A 25,607-nucleotide genomic window follows, 5' to 3' on the forward strand; every position below is an offset into this window, starting at 1 on the left:
TAGCTTCAAGATAGTGAGTGACATGACTGGGGCGTTGGGCAGAGGCCAGATTTCGTGGACATATGAAACAATCTGAGCTAGCTGACAGCGCGCATTAAAATGTAGTTTAAACAGTTGATTGATTGAGACATTTCTTGCATTTTTGTTATTTCACACCAGACAACAATGGATCGAGTGAAAAACTCTATGCAGCAAGTACCGAACGCTATTCCCAAAGTGATCCGACGCAGCGGCGGCGCGAACAGCCTGGAACTTGAGAAGGAGAACTTTGAGCGAGGCCAGGTATGCCCAACGAACACTCACCCCTAACACGTTAAGGCAATGTTTGCATAGCGTCTGTTATCGTCGATCTCGTCGCCGTTATTGCACCCAGTGGTTTTGTTAATTTAAACGGTTATAAAGGCAATCAAGTTCAGCATGAATAACAGGTGGGATACGTGCCGTCGTAGCCTACTAAAAACGTTAACGTCCCGAAATATTAGTTATTATGCTCTTGGATATTGCGTCTAAGGAAGATAATCAAGGCTGTTGTGGGCCTTTTGCATTGAGATAACTGGGCTGTTTCCCTGTCAACTGTAATCCCGGCAACAAAATATTGAAGGAAGCTCTGTGTGACAATCTGTTGCCAAAAGCTTTTAGCTGCGCTACAGGGATACCACGATGACTACCATGATCAATGTTTTGATTGGTTACACTTTGTCGAAGTCCTAGCAATACATCCTGCATTGGGACAGACGGCGGGGCGGGAAGTAAATGAATGATCCCTGTTTATTATTATCCTTTATATGTCTAGTTAGTATTATAGCACTCAAGCGAAATTAATCAAAAGCGTTTTAAATCCACCGTTTGAGCCTAGAACTATGCCAGTTTGCATGTAGACTACCATTGTGCTCTGGACCCTTCTCGCTGCATGTCTGTTTCGTGGGCTCCCCTCCCCTCCCCTCCCCTCCCAGGACAGGCAATGGAAGCTGAAAAAGTAGGTCAAATGATTCAAACCTAGCAACATTTTGGGCTGGAAGTTAGGTCTTCCACAAGCATTCCTCTATTAAATACCACATTCATTTGCTGCTACATTCACCTTGGCTAAGTGTTGACTTAAAGATGTTGGCCTTTGGGCTATCTTCGGATTGGTTATGTATACACACACGTCTTACCCCCAAACATGACAGTTGCAACATGGATTAAAGGCTGTAAGGGATCCATTCACGGGTTTATGTGTACTGGGACAAACTGGTCACTATAGGTCATGGCCAGTATCTGCTGGACAGCCAGGTTTACAGCGTCAATAGCAGACACAGCAGCAATTCAGTTTACTCTTCCACTTTCTGTATTTGAAAATGTATAGCTGTACTTTGGCCGCTCTTGGTTGATAATCAGAAGGAATGCTTTAATAGACGAGGAATAAGGCTTGGTTCTGAAAATGTTTCTTATTACCAAAGTCATAGAACTTATTGGACTGAAGTGAAGTTAATAATGCATTTGATAATCAATTCTAGCTAATATTTTCTTGCATGGTTAAAATAATAGGCGGTAAGACGAGTTTCAACGAGTTCTGGCAAGACCTTTTGGTTGAGGTATTAGTGATCCAGGCAACTTTTTGCTGATATGAATTGGTTAATCCTCTTTCCTAGGGACTGTATACACACACTCATCCACGTTGGACTGGGACAGCAGACAGGGACTGCATTCAGAAATCAACGAGTGTGCTCTCTGCCTCAGAGGGATCAAGAAGAGAGATAATCTCATGTGAACCGTTGTGCTCTAAAGCTGGTGGCACTGACTGGCTTTCACCTCCACCGTATGAAGCCCACTGTGCATTGGGCTCGTACGTACTGATGGCTGCCTAGTAGGCAGCAGTAAATGATATGCTCCTGACTTATCTCTGTTTGGCTCTTTGGTGGGCTTTTCGTTTCACTTATTTGACGGAGCAACAGTTTGTTGTCACGGTGTAGTAGAGTGGTAGTAAAGGTTTTATTTGCTTGATTGTTCAATCGTCCAAAGCCTAACAAGGCAAACCACTGTATGACACAATATAGTCCTCATCTTTCACCATGAGCATTAAACATTTATTCCTCTATATTTAGTTATATTCGAGCAGTGTCTCTCTCTCTCTGTTTAATGCAGTCACTAGCAAAGTTGCTGTATCTTAATAGAAGTACTATTTCAGTCAGTTTCCATGAGTTTATAAAATAACAGACCAGAGTAGCAAGTAACACACAACCCGCAGCTGTTAATGACATGTTTTTGCCTCCTAAATAGAAGACGCCCCTTTCATTTTGAATTTAAATGAATCTCTGACATGCTTCTTTTTCTTTCTGGTAGACATGGAATGTTTTGATTGTATGTTCAGTTCTATTTCCAATTCTGAGTCTTTCAGTAACATGCCGTCAACAACAGACAACAGACGCACACACACACACACACACACACACACACACACACACACACACACACACACAACACACACACACACACACACACACACACACACACACACACACACACACACACACACACACACACACACACAGAGGCATCTAAAATAGGCATATATGCTTAGGGCTCCGTTATGTCCCAATCTGTCTAGTGTCTACAGCTCCTTTCCTGGATTGCAGAAGGCAGTGACAGAGAGCTGTTCGAGACCCACAAGTGGCAACCATAATGAAAGACTGTGATGGTAGTAATCTCTTAACCAATCGAAAAACCATAATAAGCAGCTGTGGATGAGTTCTGGGGAAGGGGGGGGAACCACCCAGCTGAGGAGCAGCTGGGTGGTTCCCCGCTTAATCTAGTGTTTGGGACACTAGGTGAAACCGAAGAACGTTATTTTCTGCATAATCAAGTTTTTCAAATATTACTACTTCCTTCACACTCGCACCACGTTACGTCCTTTGGTGGTTTGATGTGCATGTTGGTGCGGGGAGGGATCTATAAAAGAAGATATGTCTGAAGTCATTAACTGTAATCCTTCTCCTACTGGTGCTGGTGCCTCGACTGTACAGTGCGGTGCCCCACCGGCAGCAATGGAATGCTGGGGAGGCGGAGCAAAGCCATGGATCGTGGGCTCCACTCAGGAAGGTCACAGCAGGGCAGAGACAAACATTGTTCCTTTCCTCCAGATTCCCACTCAAATGCAGTATTGTTCCCATGACCCCTGAGTCTCTCTCGTAGCTTTGTCTCATCTTTCAGCTCCATTTTCTTGATGTTGTTGCACACTTACCTCTTTATCACTAATTTAATCCCATTGTTCTCACCCTCTTTGAGGTGCCATACGTTTTAGAGTAGTTACCTTTGTCATTGGGACGAACACACACACAAATACACACTGACAGAAGCGAGCATGCGAGCGCCAGAGGGAGGCCGGTGAAAGCACTGAGGCAGCAGAAATGGGGTGAATTGTGGACCCAGTTCACCGGTCGTTCGTAGTATAATAGTCGTTGCCGTGACTGGCAGGTCAGTTAGTGGAACACACTGGCAATAACTGTGATGTTGACATTGAACAATGCGGCTTGATTGACATACAGCCATGGTCAAAAGGGACTCAAACTATTTAGAAAGTGTGAACTTGGTGGTTTGGCTCAGCTGTAATATACTTTTGGGGTTTGCAGTCATCATAGTCGTTTGGTCTATCCGCCTATACTTGTTTGGTTATGCGAATAAATGGCCGGATATACCTCATACTGTTCAATAGTGCCTCGTGAAGGTGGCCATTTTAACTTTGTTACAAAGACAGGAAGTTTATTATTAGTGGAATGTATCCACAGACAATTGGCTCCAACGTGGACTTGATTCCAGAGTGGTGCAAATTGATGCTGTTATGCATAGCAGTAAAGAATTCAAGATTCAAGGAAATACAGAAATACGTTTATTCTACAAATAAACAGCATATTGATTCATAGCAGACTTTGAAAAAGCATAGTTATTTTAACAAATAGATATTAGATACAGCACCATTGATTGCTTAATCACTAGAAAGTCTTGGTAAGATATGATGTACTTTATTAACCACAGAACAGAAATGAGGGATGATGAAAAATACTTTTGTTCAAAGTAACTTCATAATTATAACTTTCAGAAAATCACCACCCACATTCTTATAGTTTGAATCAGTATGAGCACAGGGAGTGTTTTTCTGTTAGGACATCAAATTGCATTGAAGCTGCCAGTGCGATCACAAATGAGTAAGCTACTGTAGAAAAAAATCTGAAACAGACTAGGACCACTGTATGTGATAAACGCTTTCTCTGCAGAGCTGCCATTGGCCAAAACCCCACACCGTACCAGGAAGAGAAAAGGCGTTGTGGAAAAGAGAAACCATTGTCTAAAGACAGTCGGACCATTTTATTTTGTGTTCCAGAGGGGGAAATGGTATAGAAAATTAAGAAACGCCACTCATAACTCACATACCATAAATGGTGATGTCCATTAATTTGGCAGAAACCTTCTTTAACCAAACATTTTGATGTATGGTTTACAATACTGCTAGTATCTATGTTGTGGTTGCACATTGTTATATGTGTCATAAGTGATTTGGCATGCTCAAGCAACGTTTTCTCTTATTTGTGTTTCATGCCAAACATTAGTAAAAGGTTACTTGTACTTAAGGAAGGACAAAATAACTAGTTACAGTTTATAGGCCTTCCAATACCCTAGAACTAGATTATTTGAAGTTTAGATTTAAAGCATATTGGTCAATGATTAAATAGGATTTTGTAGATCATTGATATTGTTTATTTGTAGGCTACGTGACCAGGCTCTCTTTGACTCTACTCTGAGAAACCAGACGGGGGCATTGTCTACCAAAATATGTCCCAATCATGATGGAAATCGTGGATAGGCCTACTTTAATTTTTAACCTTCTTATGCAACCGAAAGCTAAGCCTAATCATGCACTTTATTCACGATGATCTAATAATTGCTTCTAAAATGAAGTGGGACTAGAACATAATTGTAAACTGCTGATTTGATTAATTATTTTTACTCGAATTTATCCTTGCACTTTTGGGGTTTTATATTCATTGTTTAATGCACTTATTGTAAGTAACGTTGGACCAAGCGTCAGCAAAAACATGGAATGGAACTCAAATGAGCAAAAAGAAGGATGGGCGACATCTGGTAAAATAGTTATAGCCACGTTTTGGCCAAAATAGTTGAATTGTTATTCGGCTATTTCACAACGTTACATTGTCTCAGGATCTACTATTTGGTTATCGGGTCAATACAAAGCAATCCCAGAGGAAGTGTAGCAGGGGTTCAGTGGGGGGTTTAGGGGTGTAAGCCATGCCTCTCTGCGGACTCCGGGCCATTGTCTAAAAGAGAGCGCGCTATTTGCAAAATAAAGGTGGTCAACTTGCCTCGGGCATCCCGCTATGAAGGGTTAATAGTTTTTGTTTTTTTCGTTGTCGCTTAACTGGGATTGCATTGAAATGTTCAAGTATTATCACTGGGGATTGCTCTCGCGTATTTGTGCAACGACGAGGGGTTGTGTCGTTTCCCAGACAGTCCTGCTGCTCCGCTGATAGGCGGTCGGAAGCTGGTCGCTTCAAATAGTCAGACGAACAATCCGGACTGGGGAGGAAAACATTACAACGGGATACGGAAGCAAGGATTTGCAGAACATTTAATACCAAAACGGGACACATGTTGAGCTAACGGCCCACCCCACCTCTCCACCCCTTGCTCCCAATGCGTTTGTTTACTTGCTTAGGTCGCTTCCCGTTACTAATTATTTTGTAGAGAAAGCCAACAAATTCCGTCTCCAGTCTCACAGGGCAGTCGTGTTGGGACGACCATGGATCTCAGTAAAATGGTAAGCGCTTCTGAAAGAAAACTCTATTCTGTTGTGAACGCGAAACATCGGGGTACACGGCGCAACTAACACAGCGTTAGCTGTGTTAGTAAGCGGGTGTGTGGATGGCAAACTAATGTATTGTATGATTGTTTTGAATACAAGTCAGCTTGCTCTATGGTAAATGTTTTTTGGAAGTTTCGTCATATATCAACCGAATTGCAAAGGGTCCGGTTCACCTCTATCTTTTTTTATTAACTGAGCTTTTATTGCAGTGCAACGCAAATGTGGCTTTCGTCAGTAGGCAAAGCACACACAGCTAGAATGTGACAGGAATGCCAATGAACGGTTTCAAAACGTATGTAGCTGAAAAATAGTCCAAATTGACAAGAGTGGAATTTGAGTGTTTTCTTTGTCGTCACAGGTGACCTAAGCTTGCGTGTGGCCCTGTGTTTAAATTCGATGCTTGGGTCAGATAATGGGCATAGGTTGATGATTTCCCATTTTTACATTGTAATAATTTATTTGTTACACCTTGTTATTACATGAGGGATAGCTCTATAATAGAGGGATAGTTCTATAATGACAAGTACCTTACTACTCTAAAAACTTCCATGTGTTTTGTGTTATCTATGCATTTTTATTTTTTATTTTATTCATCTATGTGAGTATAGCCCAACAGGGAGGACAGGCACACATAGGTTAGCCTGGCCCAACATGTAATGGAGCAGGTGCACATGAGCCAAAGCAACAAGACTGGCCTTTCATGGCCAACGTGGATGAGTGTGTATACTTTTAGCACAACTCGCAGCGGGGGGGAGGGCTAATAAGAACATCTCCACCAGTCTTCCTTCTGAATAATCCTTATCCCAGGAAGGTAGCAAGAGACTTGTCTCTAGAAACTACCAAGTAAGCCTACTGAAGGGCAGAAACGGTCACAATCAATCTTGGGCTGGTTTACTTCTGATTAAGATAACTTTATTCATTGCTGGAAATTATTTCAGTCCTTATTCTGCTGCTCAAGGCAGAAAGGATTCAGTACAAATAGAAAATGAAATCCAATTGTTCAGTATTAACGGTTATACCGTATTTATAATTTTTTTGGAGGCGTTATAGCCCTGATTAAGTTCTTTGTTTGAACAAATCTCGTTTGTGTTGCAGTACTTGTTGGTATTAGAAAAGTTCTTCACCGCAGAAGCTGATTTGACTGTTTATCAAACTGCAAGGAACCGTCTGCCTGCTTGCATTCCCAGGCGCTGTGCTTTGGTTATTTGGCATGCATGAAGGCACCGTGGTATGAAAACACAGTGCAGCAGACGGATGCAACGCTCTGATCCAGACAGATACACAGGCCTCTGAAAGGTTTAAAATAAAATATTGCCCAGGGGTGAAAACACAGATATCAGTATTCCCCTGCCCGTGAAATTTGTAAAATCCAGGAAATTGTGACCCACATCGTGCAGGTCTTTTTAAGTCCATACTTTTATTTTTTCATCCGCTCTGCTCTGATACCCTTTTCTGTGAATCGGCCGGCCTAGTCATGTTTTTAGTAGGCTCAAACACACACGCGCTCCTTCACCCACCCCCTTTCACCTTGCTGGGTTTCAAGCCGGTGTTTAAAGTGCTGAATGATGTGTGGCCTGAAGTGAGCAGTTCAGCCTCACCGACGCTCCTTTTGTAGCGTTGAGCTCGGAGCTCCCTGTTTCTCCGCTAGGCCTCGCGGCTGTCAGACGCTAGATTGAGCACCGGAGAGGATGAGGTGGCGGCAGAAGGCGGCGCTTGTCAGGGAAGCCACTCGTAAAAGCCTGCAGGGTGTGAGTCCAAAACGTTTTATGAAGCTCCAGCCCCGCCCTCGGGGTAGATGCTGCACACACACACATGGGACACACGCACAAACATTCTAGAATAAAACACACATGCTCACAAATGCACACACAGACACACACACACATGCTCGTACACGTGCACGCAGAGACACACAGTGTAATGTGTGTGTACGTGCTTGCCAATGTATGAGTGTCAGAGCCACCTGCTGCCCTCCATCCCTGCACAGAGAAACAAAAGCCGACCGTCAGACTACACTAAGGTCACTGACTGGCTGGAAGCTCCATATTTATTGTTTTTTTAGTTGCTGTTAATGGTCTCAGTGGGGACAACTTGATCCCACAGGGTTTTGCTGCATCACCAGAAGCACAGTGTTATCGACAGGGTAATAAGAAGCTCTGTGTATGGAACCCATCTCCCAGTTACTGTCTGATGTCAACAAGATTCACTTTGACATCTGAGTACATTATGTAACGTATTTCTACCTTTTTAGTTTTCGTGATGATGGTTGGGTGCTAAAGGATGGATGTTGGTTACCAAGGCAATGAGGCACGGTGGTATTCCGCCGAAGGCAATAGAGAAAGGCCAATCAAACTATCACGTATCAAAACATACGTTTTAGACGGGTGCAGTATACCACTGTGTGCACACAAACCAACGTTTGTGATTGTCGAGATTAACTGGTTCTGTCTTTCTTTCCTCTGTAAAGAGGAAAGAAGGCTGTCGAGTGATTGCTCAATAAGAGCGGATGCACGTCAGATGTGTTAATGTCGCTTGTGGGTCGTCTACAGAACATTGTCCACAAACCTGACCTTTTGAATTGGCCGACGTTGGGCTTCGAAATAGCCAGTGCTCCTACAACCTGGGAAATGCCAGCATTTATTGGTTTGCCACATCTATGTTTAAACATACCTGGAGGAGAGAGAGAGAGAGAGAGAGAGAGAGAGAGAGAGAGAGAGAGAGAGAGAGAGAGAGAGAGAGAGAGAGAGAGAGAGAGAGAGAGAGAGAGAGAGAGAGAGAGAGGGAGGGAGGGAGGGAGGGAGGGAGGGAGGGAGGGAGGGAGGGAGGGAGGGAGGGAGGGAGGGAGGGAGAGAGAGAGGAGAGAGAGAGAGAGAGAGAGAGAGAGAGAGAGAGAGAGAGAGAGAGAGAGAGAGAGAGAGAGAGAGAGAGAGAGAGAGAGAGAGAGAGAGAGAGAGAGAGTCCAGATAGAATGACCAAAGGAAGGGTTACGGCGGGGGTGGTGGCGCTCAGACTGGCACTTCTCAGGAGGGCAGGAAATGGGCAGAACAGGGTGTGCCACAACAGGAAGCATGACTGAGTGCCTTGAGCCTCCACCCCAGTCCCTTCCCCACCCCCTACCATTCCCTAGTTCCTCCTTCTATACTTCCACCTCCAGGGCTTCATGCGTCGGTCGAACCCGTCCAGGACATACAGTCCCCCCCCAGAGCAACTCTCAGGCAGGCACACGTTTCCTGTTTTCATTCCTACGTATGTTTACTTGCGTCGCTGTTGGTGGGCAGGACTTGTGGCAGTATAATGCAGCCACACAGGTCTGAGATGAAGCACCCAGGCCATTTGATTTATGGGCTCCATCTACACGGAGGCCTTCACCTCTGCTTGCTTCCCTGCCGTCTCCCTTCATCGTCCAGATACACCGTGCTGTGTGATGCCTCGGCAGGCAGTGTTCCTGGTAATTAACAAATAAAGCATCTCCGTTCTCCATCACGGTCAGATGCAAAATTGTGCAATTAAAAAAAACGACAAAATAAAAGACAATGCAGCCCCAGGCTCAGCTTCCACACGTCCCCTTATTCTGAGGATGGATTAATTATGGTGCCGGTGTCGTATCCCGACAGCGCGCCGGTTCCTGCTCTAGAACAACCGTCATCGCGGTCATTTAAGGATACCGGTTTTGTGTCCCTTCATGCTGAAACCAGGAGCAGAAGCCCAAGAGGGGACCAAGGCTTTCCTAATTTATCCTGCCCGCGTTCTTGATCTGCTTCACTCCACAAACTCCTGTATAGCTGAAACGATGGAACGACACAGGTCTTTCATGATTTGGTCACATCTCTTCACCTGGTATAATATGTATCCATACTTTTTTAAAAGCTCTCCTCATATTTTGCGGATACTGTTATTGCTGTTTTTAGTCATGGTGCTGTGCTATTTCCATGAAGCCCTCCCCTGACCTGTCATCTGGAATCACATCTTTAGAAATCAATTTCATAGAGATGGATGATGAGTCACACGTTCCCACGTATGTCCATCAGAAGGGCCACTGGAAAGACATGGGGTCGGTCGGGGGAAATCAAGCAGGGATGAGGGGGCGGCTGTTTTTAATGTGGCAGTCAGGATATGCTGCTGCGCCCTGGTGCTGGTGGTGGTGGTGGTGGTGGTGTTGTTGGTGGTGGTGGACACAGTCGGGCCACCGTCAGCATATCAATGTCCTGCTTTCTAGTGGAAGAGCAAAGTGGGGCGTACTGGGGCCAGCTCAGGCGAGCTCCCGGGTGCTGTCTGGCAAAAGCCACTTAGAAAAGAGGAGGGCCAAGCCTGGAGAGTTTACTGCACACAGCAAAGGTGCTGGTGTGTGAGCTCTGACTTATGTAAGGGGGGTAAATCTGTTTATGTTTTTGAATAACAAGATGGAATATTATTCAGGACTTGACTCAGTGCTGAATATCGGGGCCCGATGTTTCAGGTAGGAGTAGAGACGGTTGCCATCGTTTATCTTTGTGTGTTGGTGCGTGCGCAATGACGCAAGGCTCCATTCGAATGAACCCATCCACTTCTTGGAGACCCTGAGCTCTCACCTCCCTCCCCTCCTAGAGGCGGTCATCATGGAGTCTTGTCTGCTGGGCCCTGTGGGAGTCAGTCGGGGAGGGAACGAATGGGCCATTGACGGAGGCCAGTGAGCGGCCCCAGCCCGTAGCCAAGGGTCCTGGGGCAGCTGGCACTCTCCTTCCCCGGCCCACAAAGCACAAAGTTGTACTGTGGGCTAATTGGGTGCCTGGGTGGGAACCGCCTCCCGCTCGGAGTCCATCATTCCTCAGTTTTGTCCGATATGTTTGAAGAGAACCTGTTTTTCTCACGTCACCTTAAACCCAAGTGAACGCCCGTGCACCATGGGACAGAAACATGAACATCACTGGAAATTAGAGATGTCCGATATTATCGGCCCACCGATATTATCGGCCCGATATTAGCATAAAAATGTAATATCTGTCAATATCGGTATCGGATTTTTTTTGCGATTTTTTTTTTTTATTATTATTTTTTTTTTTTATAGCTCAAATAAATGTTTTCAAAATTGTGCAGTACAGTGCACATTGTAATTGACTCATATTTGTGCATTTATTCAATTAAGGTTATTGAGTTTTAGTTAAAGAAACATACTGCTATGTTGCACATAGTTGTTCAGGTACAATGTTTTATCATTTGTGTCAAGTTTGCCCTATTTGTTGTGGGCATTGTCAAGATTATCTCAGGGAGAGTGTAATCCAAACTGTTGTCTGAGACCATTAAAAAAATAAAAATAAACATGGCACTTTTCCCTTAAATTAAGTTGAAGTATTTTTCTTATTTTGCACAGACAATGTTAACATTTGGAAAGCCTTGTTGCATTCAAGAATGCATCCAGTGGGGCATCAGAATAACATTAAGCATGTTGTGTTCATTCCACAACAGGAGATATGTAATGTTACCTAAATTAGGTTTGAGGAAAAATAACCCAAATATCGACATCGGTATCGGCTGATATCGGAATCGAAAATTTAGAGTTGGACAATATCGTATATCGGATATCGGCAAAAAAGCCAATATCGGACATCCCTACTGGAAATGTAGGCGTCGTCGTCTAGCAGGGCGAATTTGTGGTGGATGCTCTGAGAAGCCGAGTGTATGCCACCATGTACAGTACCACACAGTAAATTCATTCATTATCATCTTCTTTATTAGAACCTTCATTTGAACCATGTCGCTACTTGGCTCAGACCTCCTTTTGGTCATTCACCTCTTCATAACACAAAAGTTGGATGTTTGAATTTGGAGTGACACCGTGTATAAAAAGGACAGGGGCCCGGGGTTTGGTGCCCGCCTATGTAATTAGAACAGGTGTCCTGCTTGTTGTCCAAATGAAGTCCACCCCATGCATGTTTAATGTCACCAGTCATCATTTAAACATGTTCTGGTCATGCCTTCCTGTCAACAGGATTTCAATTAAACACCACGATGCAGAGACACACAAAAACCTTCACATGCCTGGTCTTCTTCTGCTGTTTTTACTTCTGCTCTGGGGGAGGAACAGCTGTGACGGCTTGACAGAACTAGGTAGTTTCTAAAGTGTGTCGTTCTCTGTATTTTCTTGGAAACTTTTCCCACATCCATTCGGATTTTTGGGGTGTGTGCCTCGGGATGCTAGCCATGCTATGATGTACTCCACCTAAAGACATGCCCCAAGGATTACATCATGGTTTGTGGAGCCTATAGCAGTGTAAGTATAACCTGATAACTCAAAACCCGCTTTGATGGACCTACTGAAGTCCTACTGAGGCAGCAGGGTGAACTGATGGTGATTATGTGAGGCTTCGAGGACCCATTGTTAAATGGCAATCTCTCACTATTTTCATTCCATTATTTCCAATTTCCTTTCCTTGGGATAAATAACGTCACCTCCGTTATTAGGCATGAAATGGTCTTCTATTGTGCGCCCGGTGTGATTAAAACCAAAGCCATTGACACAGGGCGTATGTGGGAGGACTGCATTCTTCCAGTGGCATGTGGAGCGAGTTAATATGTAAGATTAAACCTTTACCTCGCTATCACAGCTTCTTCCTCCATCCTCTTCATCACATTGTAGAGCCGGGCCAAATGAGGGCCATTAGTTATACAATGAACACTTGTCTGACTATTTTAAATCCTTATATTACATTATCTAGTGATTGGGAGCAAATATTAACAAATGGAGAGACAACTTTTTGCAACTATAGCAACAGAGCAAAGTTAGCATTGAGGCTACGACTTTAGACCAACCAACATTCCCGCAAATCAATATCTTGTCTGATATTAATTTACATTTGACCGAGCACTGAATCCAAATGTTAATATGTAATGATAATATGTAATGCCAAACTCAAACAAAGCTTCACACTTTAAAGCACGTATCTTCTCATCCTTATATTCCAATTGTAAAAAATTCACAATGTCACCGAAAAAATCCATATCTTTCTCTCTCACTCTCTCCCTCTCACTGTCTCTCCCCGCCACTGCCACAACACCACACATATCTGTATCCACATCTCCTTCCTCTTCCTGTGGCAGTATACGTGGTGACTACACAGTGATTTAGGGTCTAGTCTCACATTGTTGGCAGGTTGCTCGGAGCCATCTCAGGACGTTTGGGGGAAGTGGGTCGGTATAAAAGAGACGGGCTGCGCCGCGGTCATCTTAAGACCTCAACCTGCACCAGTCAGGTCATCTGGGGGATGTGCGGTTTTTTGCCTTGTTGCCATTTGTAGTTATCTAACCATTTCTCCTGGTGGCAGTGGTTAGCTGCAGGGTAGTGCAGGTCCTGATTTGGCGCTCAAGTTAATGGTGTTTTACTGTTTACTGAAAGCAATACTAGACTACAGTAGTAGTACTTTTTAAGCAGTGCGCCACAAACTCCACAAATTCTGTAGGGAGTTGCAGAAGAAAATGCGGTTGTTGTTAATTTTAGGAGTAGACTTTACTTGGGTATCTTTTATGGCCCTCTTTGGTCTCCTTTGTATCACATTTGATGAGGCCCACTGAAAAGGCATGGTTAAGGAGCTAAATATGCACACACAAACAGAATGCTTAGGAGCCTCGCATTATGCTTTATGTAGCACAGCCACACAGGACACCATGGCTCAATTAGGAAATAACCTTGGTTTCCGCTAGACAATGAGCTGCACAGTAGGGCTGCTCGATTATGGGAAAGATCATCACGATTATTTTGGTCAATATTGAAATCACGATTATTTTTCAGTTTGAAAAGATGTTGTATATATTCAACATGTCTCTCCCAAAAAAAAACGTAGTAACTGAGAACTTTGAAATTACGCCTTAAGAAAATACACAAAATGGTTAAAAAGAAAATGTTCCAAAAAAAGTATATACAGATATGTATCCAGCTGTTCTGCCCTTTCTATCAAATATTTAAAAAAATAAAAATAAAAACCAAAAACTCAATTATGTTAATTTTGTGATCGTTTCACGCTAAAATCGAAATCGCGATCAAAATTCGACTAAGCGCCCAGCCCTACTGTACAGCATGTAATTTCATATCAAGCAATGTTCTGTAGCTCCTCTATGAAAGTGCATTGTTTGCCGATATGCTAGTGTAGGTCCATATGTATGTGTGTGAGTGAATGTGCAATCTCTCGTGTGAGCGGCATTCACTACAACCTGTTTTGCATTTGGTCAAACACCTCAGAGCCAAATCAGCGGAGGAGCCCAGTCCTCTTCCAGACTGCTGTCTGGAATACCAAGTTTCCAGGTCCCTTCTGAATCTGGCTCACTCATCCCAGGTCCAAAATGATCACTCCAACTTATCCTCCCCCCATTAGAAGGGTTGACGCCCTGATTGGTTAGGAGGCTGAGACGTTGGATGAGGAAACGCATGCATTTATAATTTTTCCAAGTCTCGATGTTGGCTGAAGTTCATGTCACCATTTGTTAATTGCTATCAGGTTCTTAGAAACCATCTGACTGCTCACTCTCTGCATCCCATGACAGTGTGTGTGTCTGTGCACGTCTTTGCTGCCGGGGGACCTATGAGCCAGGAGGTTGCAGGGTTACTGAGCAAGGGGAAGGGCATACATGGAGCAATGCCCCTTTACACCACACAAAGTCTGCCCCTACTGCCTAATACTGCCAGCTGACGCATTCAAACACTGTCGTTGGATTGAATGCAAAAAATTGTGAAGAAGATGCTCTTTATTTGCACTCACTTGTGCAAAGAAAGCACGATCACTTTAAATAGGCTGGGCAGAGAGAACATAACAAACACGTCTGACTGATATGTGTGAGGTTTCCTGGGAAATGCTTTTGTGTCAACGTTTTCCTAATTCTTTAGTCGTATTAATATGCCTTCTGTCTTTTCTATTCCAGGCTGTCAGCATCAATAAAGCCATCAACACACAGGAGGTCGCCGTCAAAGAGAAGCATGCTCGGAATATCCTTTTTGTTTTGTGCGTGTGTGTGTGTGTGTTGTTGTGTACGTGGTCGTATTCACGTCATTGTGAGTGTGTGTTTATCTCTGATGAACACTCATCGTGTACTGGCCAGGAAAGAGCGTGTGTGTTTAAACTTAATTCCAGAGCGGTGAAGGAGGCGTTAATCAGCTCTGAGACGGTGTGAGGGTAAAACAACAGACATTAGCTGCAGAGAGGGAGGGAGGGAGGGAGAGAGAGAGAGAGAGAGAGAGAGAGAGAGAGAGAGAGAGAGAGAGAGAGAGAGAGAGAGAGAGAGAGAGAGAGAGAGAGAGAGAGAGAGAGAGAGAGAGGGAGAGAGGGATATTGAGTGTGTGTATTGATATTAAAAGAAAGCTCTAAAACCATCACACATGCACGTACAAGATGGGTACACACACACACACACACACACACATTATGACCTAACTAAATACCTCATCAAAGGGGATTGGGATTGGTCATTATAAAACTCATCAAGTCCTGAAATGGAGAAGGGTTAGAGACGCAGCACAGTCCATCCAATCAGAACGATGTCATAATCCTTGCTGGCCCCCTCTATACCCCCATGAGTGTTTAATGATCCTTGACCGCCCCCCCCCCCCTTCACCGTGCATCCTGGGAACGCACCATGAGAGGGGAGCCCACACCTTCTGGGCGGCGGCCAACCGCCTGCCGCTGTCCAGCCACGCCGTCCTCTGCTGGAAGTTCTGCCACGTCTTCCACAAGATCCTGCGCGACGGACACCCAAACGTACGTACAGGAAGACTCTTCCTCATCCCCACAGGACTCCTGTGTGGGAACACAGGATTTATGTTACAATCAGATGAGGATCTTATGCTGAAGCCAAGTGTGCAGATGTATGGCGGCTCTTACTGTTTTTATGAATTCATGAACGAGTAGTTTCTGTTCTCTCCATCCCCTGTAGGTGATTAAGGATTCCATGAGGAACAAGGCTGATTTGACAGACATGAGCAGGATGTGGGTAAGAACATCAGAATGCAGTGTTATCTATTGTCTCGTCCTTTCTGCTCTAACCTTTCTGCAAAATGTGGATTTATGTCACTACTCAGCAATGCCATTTGTTTTTAGCATGCATCTTGTTACCTAAAGTATTTTGACTTAATATGACTAGGAACACGTCCATGAATGGTAGTGAGGCTTGGCAGGGCTTAAGGCTCCACCGGTATCAGCGTGCTTTCCACATGTAGTTAGGTAAAGCGGCCGATCAAAGTTATCACACCTCCATTCTTTTTGCACCTTAGGGCTGGTTTCTGTCATTGTTATCAATGGGCCTTGAACGCCTCAAGCCTTTGGCCAAGCACCCGTGACGCCCTGAGTTGAAAGAAATTGATAAAGAAACTAAAGTAGGTTTAAAAGGATGTCTATGTAAAGCGTGCTCTGCAACGGTAAAAAGTTGCTCCGTTTTTCCCCAGGCTTCCCCAGCAAAAAGTCTGTGCAGCGGCCACAGGTTTTAAATCCTGCCTCGGAATGTGAGATCGACTACTATGTGACTGAATGCACAGGAAGATTGTTCCAAATCCAAGCGTTAAAGATAACATTTCATGCTTTTTTAGGGTTAAGTATTGCATTTGGGGGTACTGCCAGAATAGGGTTACATGCCTGTATGTTTTAAATAAAAAAAACGTATTATTCTCACACCGATGATTTTTCTAGCTTAGCAGAGGTAAAAGATGTATCCATACAGCATATAACAGTCTAAAGCAAAGGGAAAAGTAAAAAAAGCATGAAATTACCCCTTTAAAGCCTCTAAAGACTTGCTCCAGATACTTTGGCTGAGTTAAGGCAGAAGCACCATGTGAACTTAGTTTGTCTGATTATTATTTTTATGTTTTTATATACCTGGAACTTAAATGTCAAACGGTGTAAAAAACCTTTTGCTTCCTTATTTGCTAACTCAATGACTCACTCGAATGAACCACGCAGGAAGTAGAGTCCCTGTAACCGGGGGTTACGTCCTTATCTTTCCTGACTTTTCCTTCAACTTAGGCATTCTCAGAAGCTCCGGGCCAAGAGTTTGCACTCTTGGTTTAAACTGTACCTGACCCTAACTTGACCAAGGCTGTTTGAACAGCTATTGAGTCTGCGCTGCAGTACATTTAGCGTATCGTTTACAATTGTTTCGACTCCTCGCACACTTCTTGCAAGTTGGCATCCGGCGGTGCTCAGCCAACGTATCAGAAAACACATTCCTCAGCATTCTGCATTACTTATTCCCACAACCCCTTTGTGCATCCTGCCCGGAGAACTCCCGAACCTCCGCAAAAACAGATTCCCCCCTTCCGCTCATCCCCATTTCGATTCTCTCTCTCTCTCACCCCCAGGGTCACCTCAGCGAAGGCTATGGAAAGCTGTGCAGCGTCTACCTCAAACTGCTCATCACCAAAATGGAGTTTCACATCAAAGTGAGTCAGCTGAACCCACAATGAGTCTGCCTCCCCCTGGCACTTTTTATCCCCAAACCCCCCCCCCCCCAAATCCCTTTTTCAGTGGCATCATGTGTCTTTGGGGGGGGGGGGGGGGGTTGCTTGTAGAGAACATTTTTTATTTTAACACTAATGGCTGCTTTTAGTTCATGTAATGCAGCCTTTTTTTAAAGTCAGCTGAGAGCTGTCGGTGTTGAAACAGGATGTTGTGGTCACTTGTTAACATGCCCGTCATCTGCCGTTGATAGGCGTTGTGGGAGCTGTGCCTTTTGTGTTGTCTGAGGCCACCCTTTTGATTTAGTCATGATGTGTCAAAGAGGATTACAGTTTGACGTTGCGGACAGCCGAACCCTTTAGTCCTCATGCCATTGTTTATTGAACTCATCACTTTGCCTGCTCCACTCACAGTGTGTGTTTAGTTTCCAGGCTACTGCACTTTAGACGTCATCTCGACAACTACCGCTGCGCAGAGAGACAAGCACTGCAAGCAAAAATGTGCACAACTACAAATTTGGGCTTGACCAAAAAGCACATTTTAATAAACGGCTCTCCTTTCAACATAAGATTGTTATTATTTTGTGTGTTGCACCCAGTTGCACCTGTGTTCCCAAACCGATATAATTAAAGATGATATTTTGTTGAGCAGAAGAAGATGTTGAAAAACTGTTGTTTCTTCCAGAACCCCCGTTTCCCAGGCAACCTGCAGATGTCCAACAGACAACTCGATGAGGCGGGAGAGAACGACGTTAACAACTTGTGAGTTGGTTTTTTATTTTGTTTCTTGTTTTGGTCCCGGTTATAGCCTGTGGCTGCGATGATGGCCCAGCTCCAACCCGGCTCTTACCCGCGTCAAACAGTTCTTTATTGTCTCAGTCTAGTTAAAATAAATATCAAATGCTCTACTGTTCTAGGGCCTGCAATCATAACAGCGTGTTTACATGTGAACTGTAGTTTGATTGCTCAGAGGAATCGGTTTATGACCATAAATTGATTGGCATTGACATGTACTTGTGATCATGGAAAAGCTCAGTTTACACAATGGTTGAATTTCATCCATTAAGGTGAGCAAAGTTCAGACCTCTGGCATTGTTATTCTGTCTTGGAAAAGGGCCGTGCATGCGGCTTGTTTTGGATTTGGATTTGGTCAAGTTTCAGCGTTGGTTCTTTGTCTGTGAAAGTGTCTTGCTCTTTCACAAACAAGTACATGTACTTGTTTTGCTCTTAATGCCGTCTACATACATGACCATTGCTATAGTCCCCGGTGTGTTTGCTTAAGCCTACTATATGTAGATATATTGATATCTATGTCAGACAAACACAGAACTGCATCTGTCTTTGTGTGAGTGAACCTGCTCTTAAAATAGGAGGCATCCTGGGAGAATGAGTTGAAGCATTCCTCCCATCATGGAGGGAAACGCTGAGAGGGGTTTCCAGTCAGGCGACCCTACGCCGGATCCTGACCCAACCTTCCTATTCTTAGCCGCTTGTTCAGAAACATTCTTAGCCAGGGAGCCATCGAGGGGCTTTTTCGGTTTTTCGTCATCGTGATGGGGAAGTGGGCGTAGGAAATGAGCCGAAACATGATGTGATCGTTATTTTAATTTTGGCTGTGTTACACCCTCTTCTCCTCGTGATGCTATGCCCTCCGTCTTCTTCCCCTCCTCCAGTTTCCAGCTGACAGTGGAGATGTTTGACTACCTGGAGCTGGAGCTTAACCTCTTTCTTGGCGGTAAGTTATGTTCTGCTCAGCTCCTGTAAGCCCACCCACCCCCCTGCTGTGCGCGAGGCTTATTCAGGGAATGACATAATGAAAAGATGATGATGACGAAACACACAGACACGCTGCATGCGCACACACACACACACACCCCCACACACACACACACACACACACACACACACACACACACACACACACACACACACACACACACACACACACACACACACACACACACACACACACACACACACACACACTGTCTTTCCAAAGACTCACTAATACACCCAAATAATCAGGATTTATTGTCACACACACGTACACACACACACACACACACACACACACACACACACACACACACACACACAAACACACACAAGCAAATGGTACTTTCACAGGGCACTCCCAAAAGAGATGTGGCCACTTGTGCAAAGGAAAGAGGAACACGTTTCGTGTATAAAAAGACATCCATACCCAAGAGCACACCAAAATAAGTAGGGATGTCTACACCAGCTTAGTACACTGCGGTATAGTTACTAAGAGGTGGTATTCAGGTCACCAGGATACGTTGGTCACATATGGCAGCCATTTTCATTTTTATTGGTCACACAAGGTCCTCATCACCATCACTGTCATCAGACCAAAAAACAAACTGAGCTTATACACAGAGCAGCCTGAAAATGGATTCACACGCTGTCAACAAATATTAATTGTAATATTGTTTGAGTGTATTAAAAAAAGCGCAACATGTTCGTTAAGTTGCCTGATTATATTTCCAACCACTATAGGGCCGAGAGTATGTGGTAACTTCCATCCATGACGCATGACGTAACCGTTTGTGGTGTGGTGTGGATACATTTTGTGGATAAACAGTGAAAAAAAAAACAGCCTGTTAAAGTGCTGCACATCGTTGTGTTAGTAGGACAGTAAATCATATGTTTTGGCCTGATATTAGGGTGGTCTTAACTGAACCAAGTAGCCAGTTGCATCGAGTCTCAACAAAAGGCTGAAGACTTGCTTCTTCCTTCCTCACTACTTCATTCTTAGCTCTGTGTGTGTGTGTGTGTGTGTGTGTGTGTGTGTGTGTGTGTGTGTGTGTGTGTGTGTGTGTGTGTGTGTGTGTGTGTGTGTGTGTGTGTGTGTGTGTGTGTGTGTGTGTGTGTGTGTGTGTTTGTGTGTGTGTGTGTGTGTGGTACTGTGATGGAGAGAGGGAAAATAAGTGGTGTAATGATTAAAGAGTAGGCTGGGGGGAGTCAGACAACCCTGTTAATGTTCAGGGTGCTGACGCCCTCTGGGCTTGGCGTCGCACTCTGCCTGGGCTCTTTCTGCTCAATGAGGGCCTCTGTATGTATCCTTTGCCCTTATGTATTTGTGGGTGTGTAGTCTTCAGCTCCCTGGACATGTCCCGGTCCGTGTCGGTGACAGCGGCGGGCCAGTGCCGGCTGGCTCCTCTGATCCAGGTCATCCTGGACTGCAGCCACCTGTACGACTACACCGTCAAGCTGCTCTTCAAACTGCACTCATGTAAGCTCTCTCCCTGCTGGACAAACCCTAGTACTGCACGTGGGGCAAAAAGCCTGGCAGAAAAGAATCGTATGTTTCATGTCGAAAAGCGTCAGAGTATTGGAGACATCTGTTATTTTTCGATTTGTTGAATTAAACCACTTCAGCTCCCCAGGGGCTCTTTAGTTCCCCTTTTAATGAGAATCATGCAGTCATGCTTGACACTTGGGTGTTGGTCGACGGTCGACATGCACACTGATACACATCCTGAGGTTTTACATATTTTAAACTCACGGTCGATACGCAACCCAAATTCTCAAAAGGAATCTATGGTTCTTACAACTAACGTGTGTGTGTGTGTGTGTGTGTGTGTGTGTGTGTGTGTGTGTGTGTGTGTGTGTGTGTGTGTGTGTGTGTGTGTGTGTGTGTGTGTGTGTGTGTGTGTGTGTGTGTGTGTGCGCAGGCCTGCCAGCAGACACACTCCAGGGCCACAGAGACCGTTTCCAGGAGCAGTTTAAGAAGTGAGTTACCCCAGCAGACACACACACTCTGACGGGGCGTCCATCACGTTCTACGCCTGGCTCAAACTCTGTAACCCCACTGGCCCAACGCTGCCGTTTAATACCTTCACATTACTCTTCTTCTTTTTTCTCTCATCTCTCCCCTAAATGAGCACTTCTCAGATGTTGTATATCAATTAAAAAATTGTGTATCAATAAACAAATAATACATTCAGAGGAAAAAAGACTTAAGGCTTAATAAAAATGTGGTGTTGATAATACATTTGAATAATAAATGATTGCTGCGTTTATCAAATGAGGTACGGTATATATTGTTCTCAACTTGAATCCTTTCCAGGTTAAAGAGTCTGTTCTACCGCTCCAGTAACCTGCAGTACTTCAAGAAGCTCATCCAGATCCCTCAGTTACCGGAGGTGAGAGAACATCTGTCTCATCGTTCTCTGTCTTCACCCTGCCTCTATCCAGATGTTGGAGAGGCTGAACCCCTGGGAAAGGTCCCCGGGGGGCTGTAGACCTTTCAGTTGACCTTTTCATTCTTCCTATCTGCAGACCTTTTCTGTGTGTAATACTTTTTCGCATTTTTTTCTATATCATTCATTATGAAAATGTAGAAATCGTGGTTCATGATATGTTTTGGTTTTATTTGATTGATCAAAGTTAATTGTTTCAAGCTTCTCCATCCAAACCAGCATAAAACATTCATATATGTATTTATCGCTTATTCCATGTAATACAATAACAAAGGTACTTGCAAAGCTTGCGCATTATTAATGACTCACTATAGTTATTTCTCACTGCTATTGTTACTAAAGGTTATCTTACTAAAAGTTAGAGGGTCTGCTTCCTGTCTCTCTCCCCGCCAGAACCCTCCCAACTTCCTGCGTGCGTCGGCGCTCTCGGAGCACATCAGTCCGGTGGTGGTGATCCCGGCCGAGTCCTCCTCTCCAGAGTCCGAACACGTGGTGGAGACAGAGGACCTGGTGGACACGGAAGTCCCCTCACAGCCGGTCAGCCTCACAGCATCTCACTGCTACGACTCAGCCTCTCAGGGGTTAAAGGGGCCGTAGGTCAGAACTTACGTTTAGCAGGAGAGTCTGAAGAATAGAACCGAAGAGATCACCCAACTGGGACTTAGAGGGAACCCGTGTTCTCCACAATCATGAGGTGGGTAAGTTGGAAAGTCAGCTCAGGAAGAGGGCAGTCATGCTACCTACAACTTCTCACGTTCAGATTCTGTAAGATATTTGGGGGAAACAAACCGTGTGTCAGGCATCCATACCAGTGAGGATCAGTTCCTTAGAGGTGCGGAGGGGATTGGCCACACCACCTGGCTCTCGTGTAGTCACCGCACTGAAATACAGACCGCATTTTTTACTCCATACTATTCATAGCTGCGTCCAGGGGCAATACAAATTTGAACCCTCATGCATGGCATTTTAGTTTGAGTCGGTTGTTGTTCGCTAATGAACTACTGCAGGACTCAAGCCAACTGACCTAATGACGTCAAGCTCTGCATTAGGACTAGACGGCGCTTTACTCGTTTGAAAAATGTAGCTCTGAATGCTTATTATCTTTAATCCAGTTTCTATGACGGTGTTTAACCTCCTAGGAGCTATAGAGCGGGAAATGATCTTGTAAATGATGCTTACTATGTCTAGTGTTTAATTTCTGCTTTAAACTATGTAGTCAGATAAATAAGCGAGTAGGTAGCAGAAGCCAACTTTAAATGAGGTAGTGGTATTGATGTGCGGTAGATATTTGGACACCAGGTTAAACTGCTGATCCACTGCAGCCTTATAAGCCCTTCTTGTGGTGCAGCGGAGGTTTGCTTAGAGGAGCAGCTTCGGAGTTCACCTCATACCCTCTGGTGGTCAGGAATCACTCAGTGCACATTGGAATTAAACGACAGCATCAATTCAAGATGAAATCCTTTTACTACACTTCACTTCACTTGTTGGTTCATGTACTTATTTGTACACGTCTTGAAAGCCTGAGTATATTTTTGTTATTGGTAGGCTGCCGTTGAAACCAAGTTTGATGACCTGTTTGGCACCTCGGCCGCTACGGACCCCTTCAACTTCAACAGCCAGAACGGCCTGCGCAAGGACGAGAAGTAAGGCTAGGGCGACAAGTGACCCGATGGGACTGTGTGTCAGAGGGTAACTATGTGCTCTACATTCTCTTTCATTATTTTAATGGTGTGTGTGTGTGTGTCTGTGTGTGTGTGTCTGTGTGTTTCAGAGACCGTCTGATTGATCAGCTGACCAGGGAGATCCAGGCCCTTAAGGATGAGCTGGAGTCTTTTAGACTGGAGGTAAAGGTTAAAAAAAAATCAAAACATTTTTTCTCCCAATATCTCTTTTGGTTTCATTAGTCAACTCACAACCGTTTCCCTGTCATCCTTGCCTCCCTCCCTTCTTCCCTCCCTCCCTCCTCCCTCCCTCCCTCCCTCCCTCCCTCCCTCCCTCCGTCCGTCCGTCAAGAGTGGCCGCCTGTGCCAGGCGCTGCGGGGGCGTGTCAACGAGCTGGAGGCGGAGCTGGCGGAGCAGAGTCACCTGAGGATGCAGGCGTCGGGAGAGAGCGAGTTCCTGCGGGCGGAGCTGGACGACCTGCGGCGCGTCAGGGAGGACACGGAGAAGGAGCAGCGCAGCCTCACCGAGATCGAGAGTAAGGCCCGGTCACACGGAACGCCGCTGTGCCTTCAGTGAGGTTCTTACCCACGGCAATAAAGTGATTCGATAGTGCCGCTGAATGGGACTGTACACATACAATGCAAATACCGTTTTTTTTGCGTAAGAGCTACTTTCATTTGGAACAGCTTTAGCCTGCTAGTAAATCAGTTTAACCAATCACATTCGGGTTACCTTTTTCATGTCACCATGGTCACTGTACATGTTGCAGGAAACCTATTTATGTTGGTGGCACACACCTCTTTTGGCATCTAAAGAGGTCAATTACATTCATTCATAGACCTATAATTATCGCCTTTGGTTATATGCATTTCAACAGCATTCGGTGCTATAATTCCATTTTTACTCGCACTGTGGTACGTGAATATTATGTTGCTGTTGACAAAGTACTTTGTGCAGTTGTATCTCAAAAGATTTGTAATGGACAACTTCCTCAGCAAGAGTTATATTCGACTTTTAGCTATCCGACATAGAAAAAATCTCAAATAATGGAGACACACACATTTATCATAATCCCCCTCAGTCTTGGACTGGGGCACTCTATTTTAGACATGGATTAAAGAGTGAAACTCCATTATAATTTAATCCTCTACATAGGATATTGTGATGAAAGGATGGAGCATAAGATTGCCTACACTAGGCTAGTGTAGGCAAGGTGAACATTACCTGGCATCCGTCTGTCGTCATCACTGGTGCCTTCTACTTCTACAAAAACATACACACTTTGCTCTGTAACTAATTACGCAATCTGATTTTACTCTGTTTTTCCCGCTTTTTCGTGATGTCCATTCGTTGCCTCATTATAAGTATCTTTAGGAGGAGACTTGAGTCCCTTGATGTGGTATACAGGGTTCCTCCTGGTCAGGGGATTACTGGAAATTCAGGGCATTTTCTTACGCATTAAGTCAGCCTACAAGCCTTGATCCGAGCCAGCCCGCTATGCATGTGTAGATGTCTGCATGTCCCGTTCACTGGATGGCTGTGGAAATACGATATCTATTATTCACCAGAAAATGATCTGTCGTTATATTAAGGGGTTTAATTTGAGCTAAGGGTGTCTTTCAATAGATCATTAGAATGTTATATTTTTGTCAGGGAAAAGAAGTGCATTTTACATTGACAGTATACATGGGAGGGGGAAGGATACTAAACCGAACTCCCAAGTCGAAAGGTTCCAGGTTCGATCCCCAACATCCTGAGTCTACCTGTTGGCTTCCTTAAATAACCGGGCTAAGATGCCAGCCCCCCTTCTTGCTAACTAATGACCATAATCTGTATTCACTCTTAAGTTACTACAACCTTTCAACCCGCGTCGTCAGTGGTTACCTCTTTTTCTTGCTAACCCGTTTTTGTCTCTCTCTTCCCCCAGAAAAAGCCCAGGCTAACGAGCAGCGCTACACCAAGCTGAAGGAGAAGTACACAGGCCTCGTCCAGAGCCACGCAGAGCTGCTCCGAAAGGTGGGTGTCCTTTTCTTTTTGGTGCACATCTTTGCATTTTCCATATCCACATAAATCGGTGAAATCTTTTCAAACCCCGTAGCTGCCCTGATTCTCTTGGTTTGTGTGTGTGTTTAAAGGTCCCATGGCATGAAAATGACTTAATGAGGTTTTCTTGAGCATTATTATCCTACTCCGCCTTGGAAGAATGGGAGAATGAAAGCTCAGACGCTCCGATTTCGAATTTGGCCCCATGTGTCGTCATAAGGGGCCAAGTTACCTCCCTTTTTTCTGCCTAGCCTGGCCAGAGAATTTGGCACGCCAATGAGACAATGAGCTACGACCGTGCGAGGGCCAAATGTGTGTGTGTGTGTGTGTGTGTGTGTGTGAATACAAACACTGTCACGCAAGTGTTGTACACTACTTTGTTATAACCGTTCTGCTGTTGGTGTTATGGCGCATAACA

At 44.6% G+C, this 25,607-nt stretch overlaps 1 protein-coding gene across 2 annotated transcripts in view; it reads left to right on the plus strand.

Annotated features, from left to right (window-relative positions):
• Positions 1-25,607, plus strand: part of hip1 (huntingtin interacting protein 1) — a 40,187-nt gene continuing 14,580 nt past the window's right edge. The window contains exons 1-15 of one of the 2 annotated variants that reach the window (XM_030380682.1): positions 1-282; positions 14,741-14,804; positions 15,431-15,573; positions 15,749-15,805; positions 17,166-17,246; positions 17,947-18,023; positions 18,935-18,996; positions 20,374-20,514; positions 20,957-21,014; positions 21,352-21,427; positions 21,878-22,021; positions 23,030-23,127; positions 23,256-23,328; positions 23,498-23,681; positions 25,074-25,162. In XM_030380682.1, the coding sequence (XP_030236542.1) occupies positions 166-282; positions 14,741-14,804; positions 15,431-15,573; positions 15,749-15,805; positions 17,166-17,246; positions 17,947-18,023; positions 18,935-18,996; positions 20,374-20,514; positions 20,957-21,014; positions 21,352-21,427; positions 21,878-22,021; positions 23,030-23,127; positions 23,256-23,328; positions 23,498-23,681; positions 25,074-25,162 (1,464 nt within the window). In that variant the 5' untranslated portion in view covers positions 1-165. Of the gene's footprint in view, positions 283-5,239; positions 5,810-14,740; positions 14,805-15,430; positions 15,574-15,748; positions 15,806-17,165; positions 17,247-17,946; positions 18,024-18,934; positions 18,997-20,373; positions 20,515-20,956; positions 21,015-21,351; positions 21,428-21,877; positions 22,022-23,029; positions 23,128-23,255; positions 23,329-23,497; positions 23,682-25,073; positions 25,163-25,607 lie in introns of those variants that run through there. The other variant, XM_030380683.1, reaches the window with a different exon arrangement.

Source organism: Gadus morhua, chromosome 16, assembly GCF_902167405.1.
Source record: "Gadus morhua chromosome 16, gadMor3.0, whole genome shotgun sequence".
Taxonomy (NCBI): Eukaryota; Metazoa; Chordata; class Actinopteri; order Gadiformes; family Gadidae; genus Gadus; species Gadus morhua.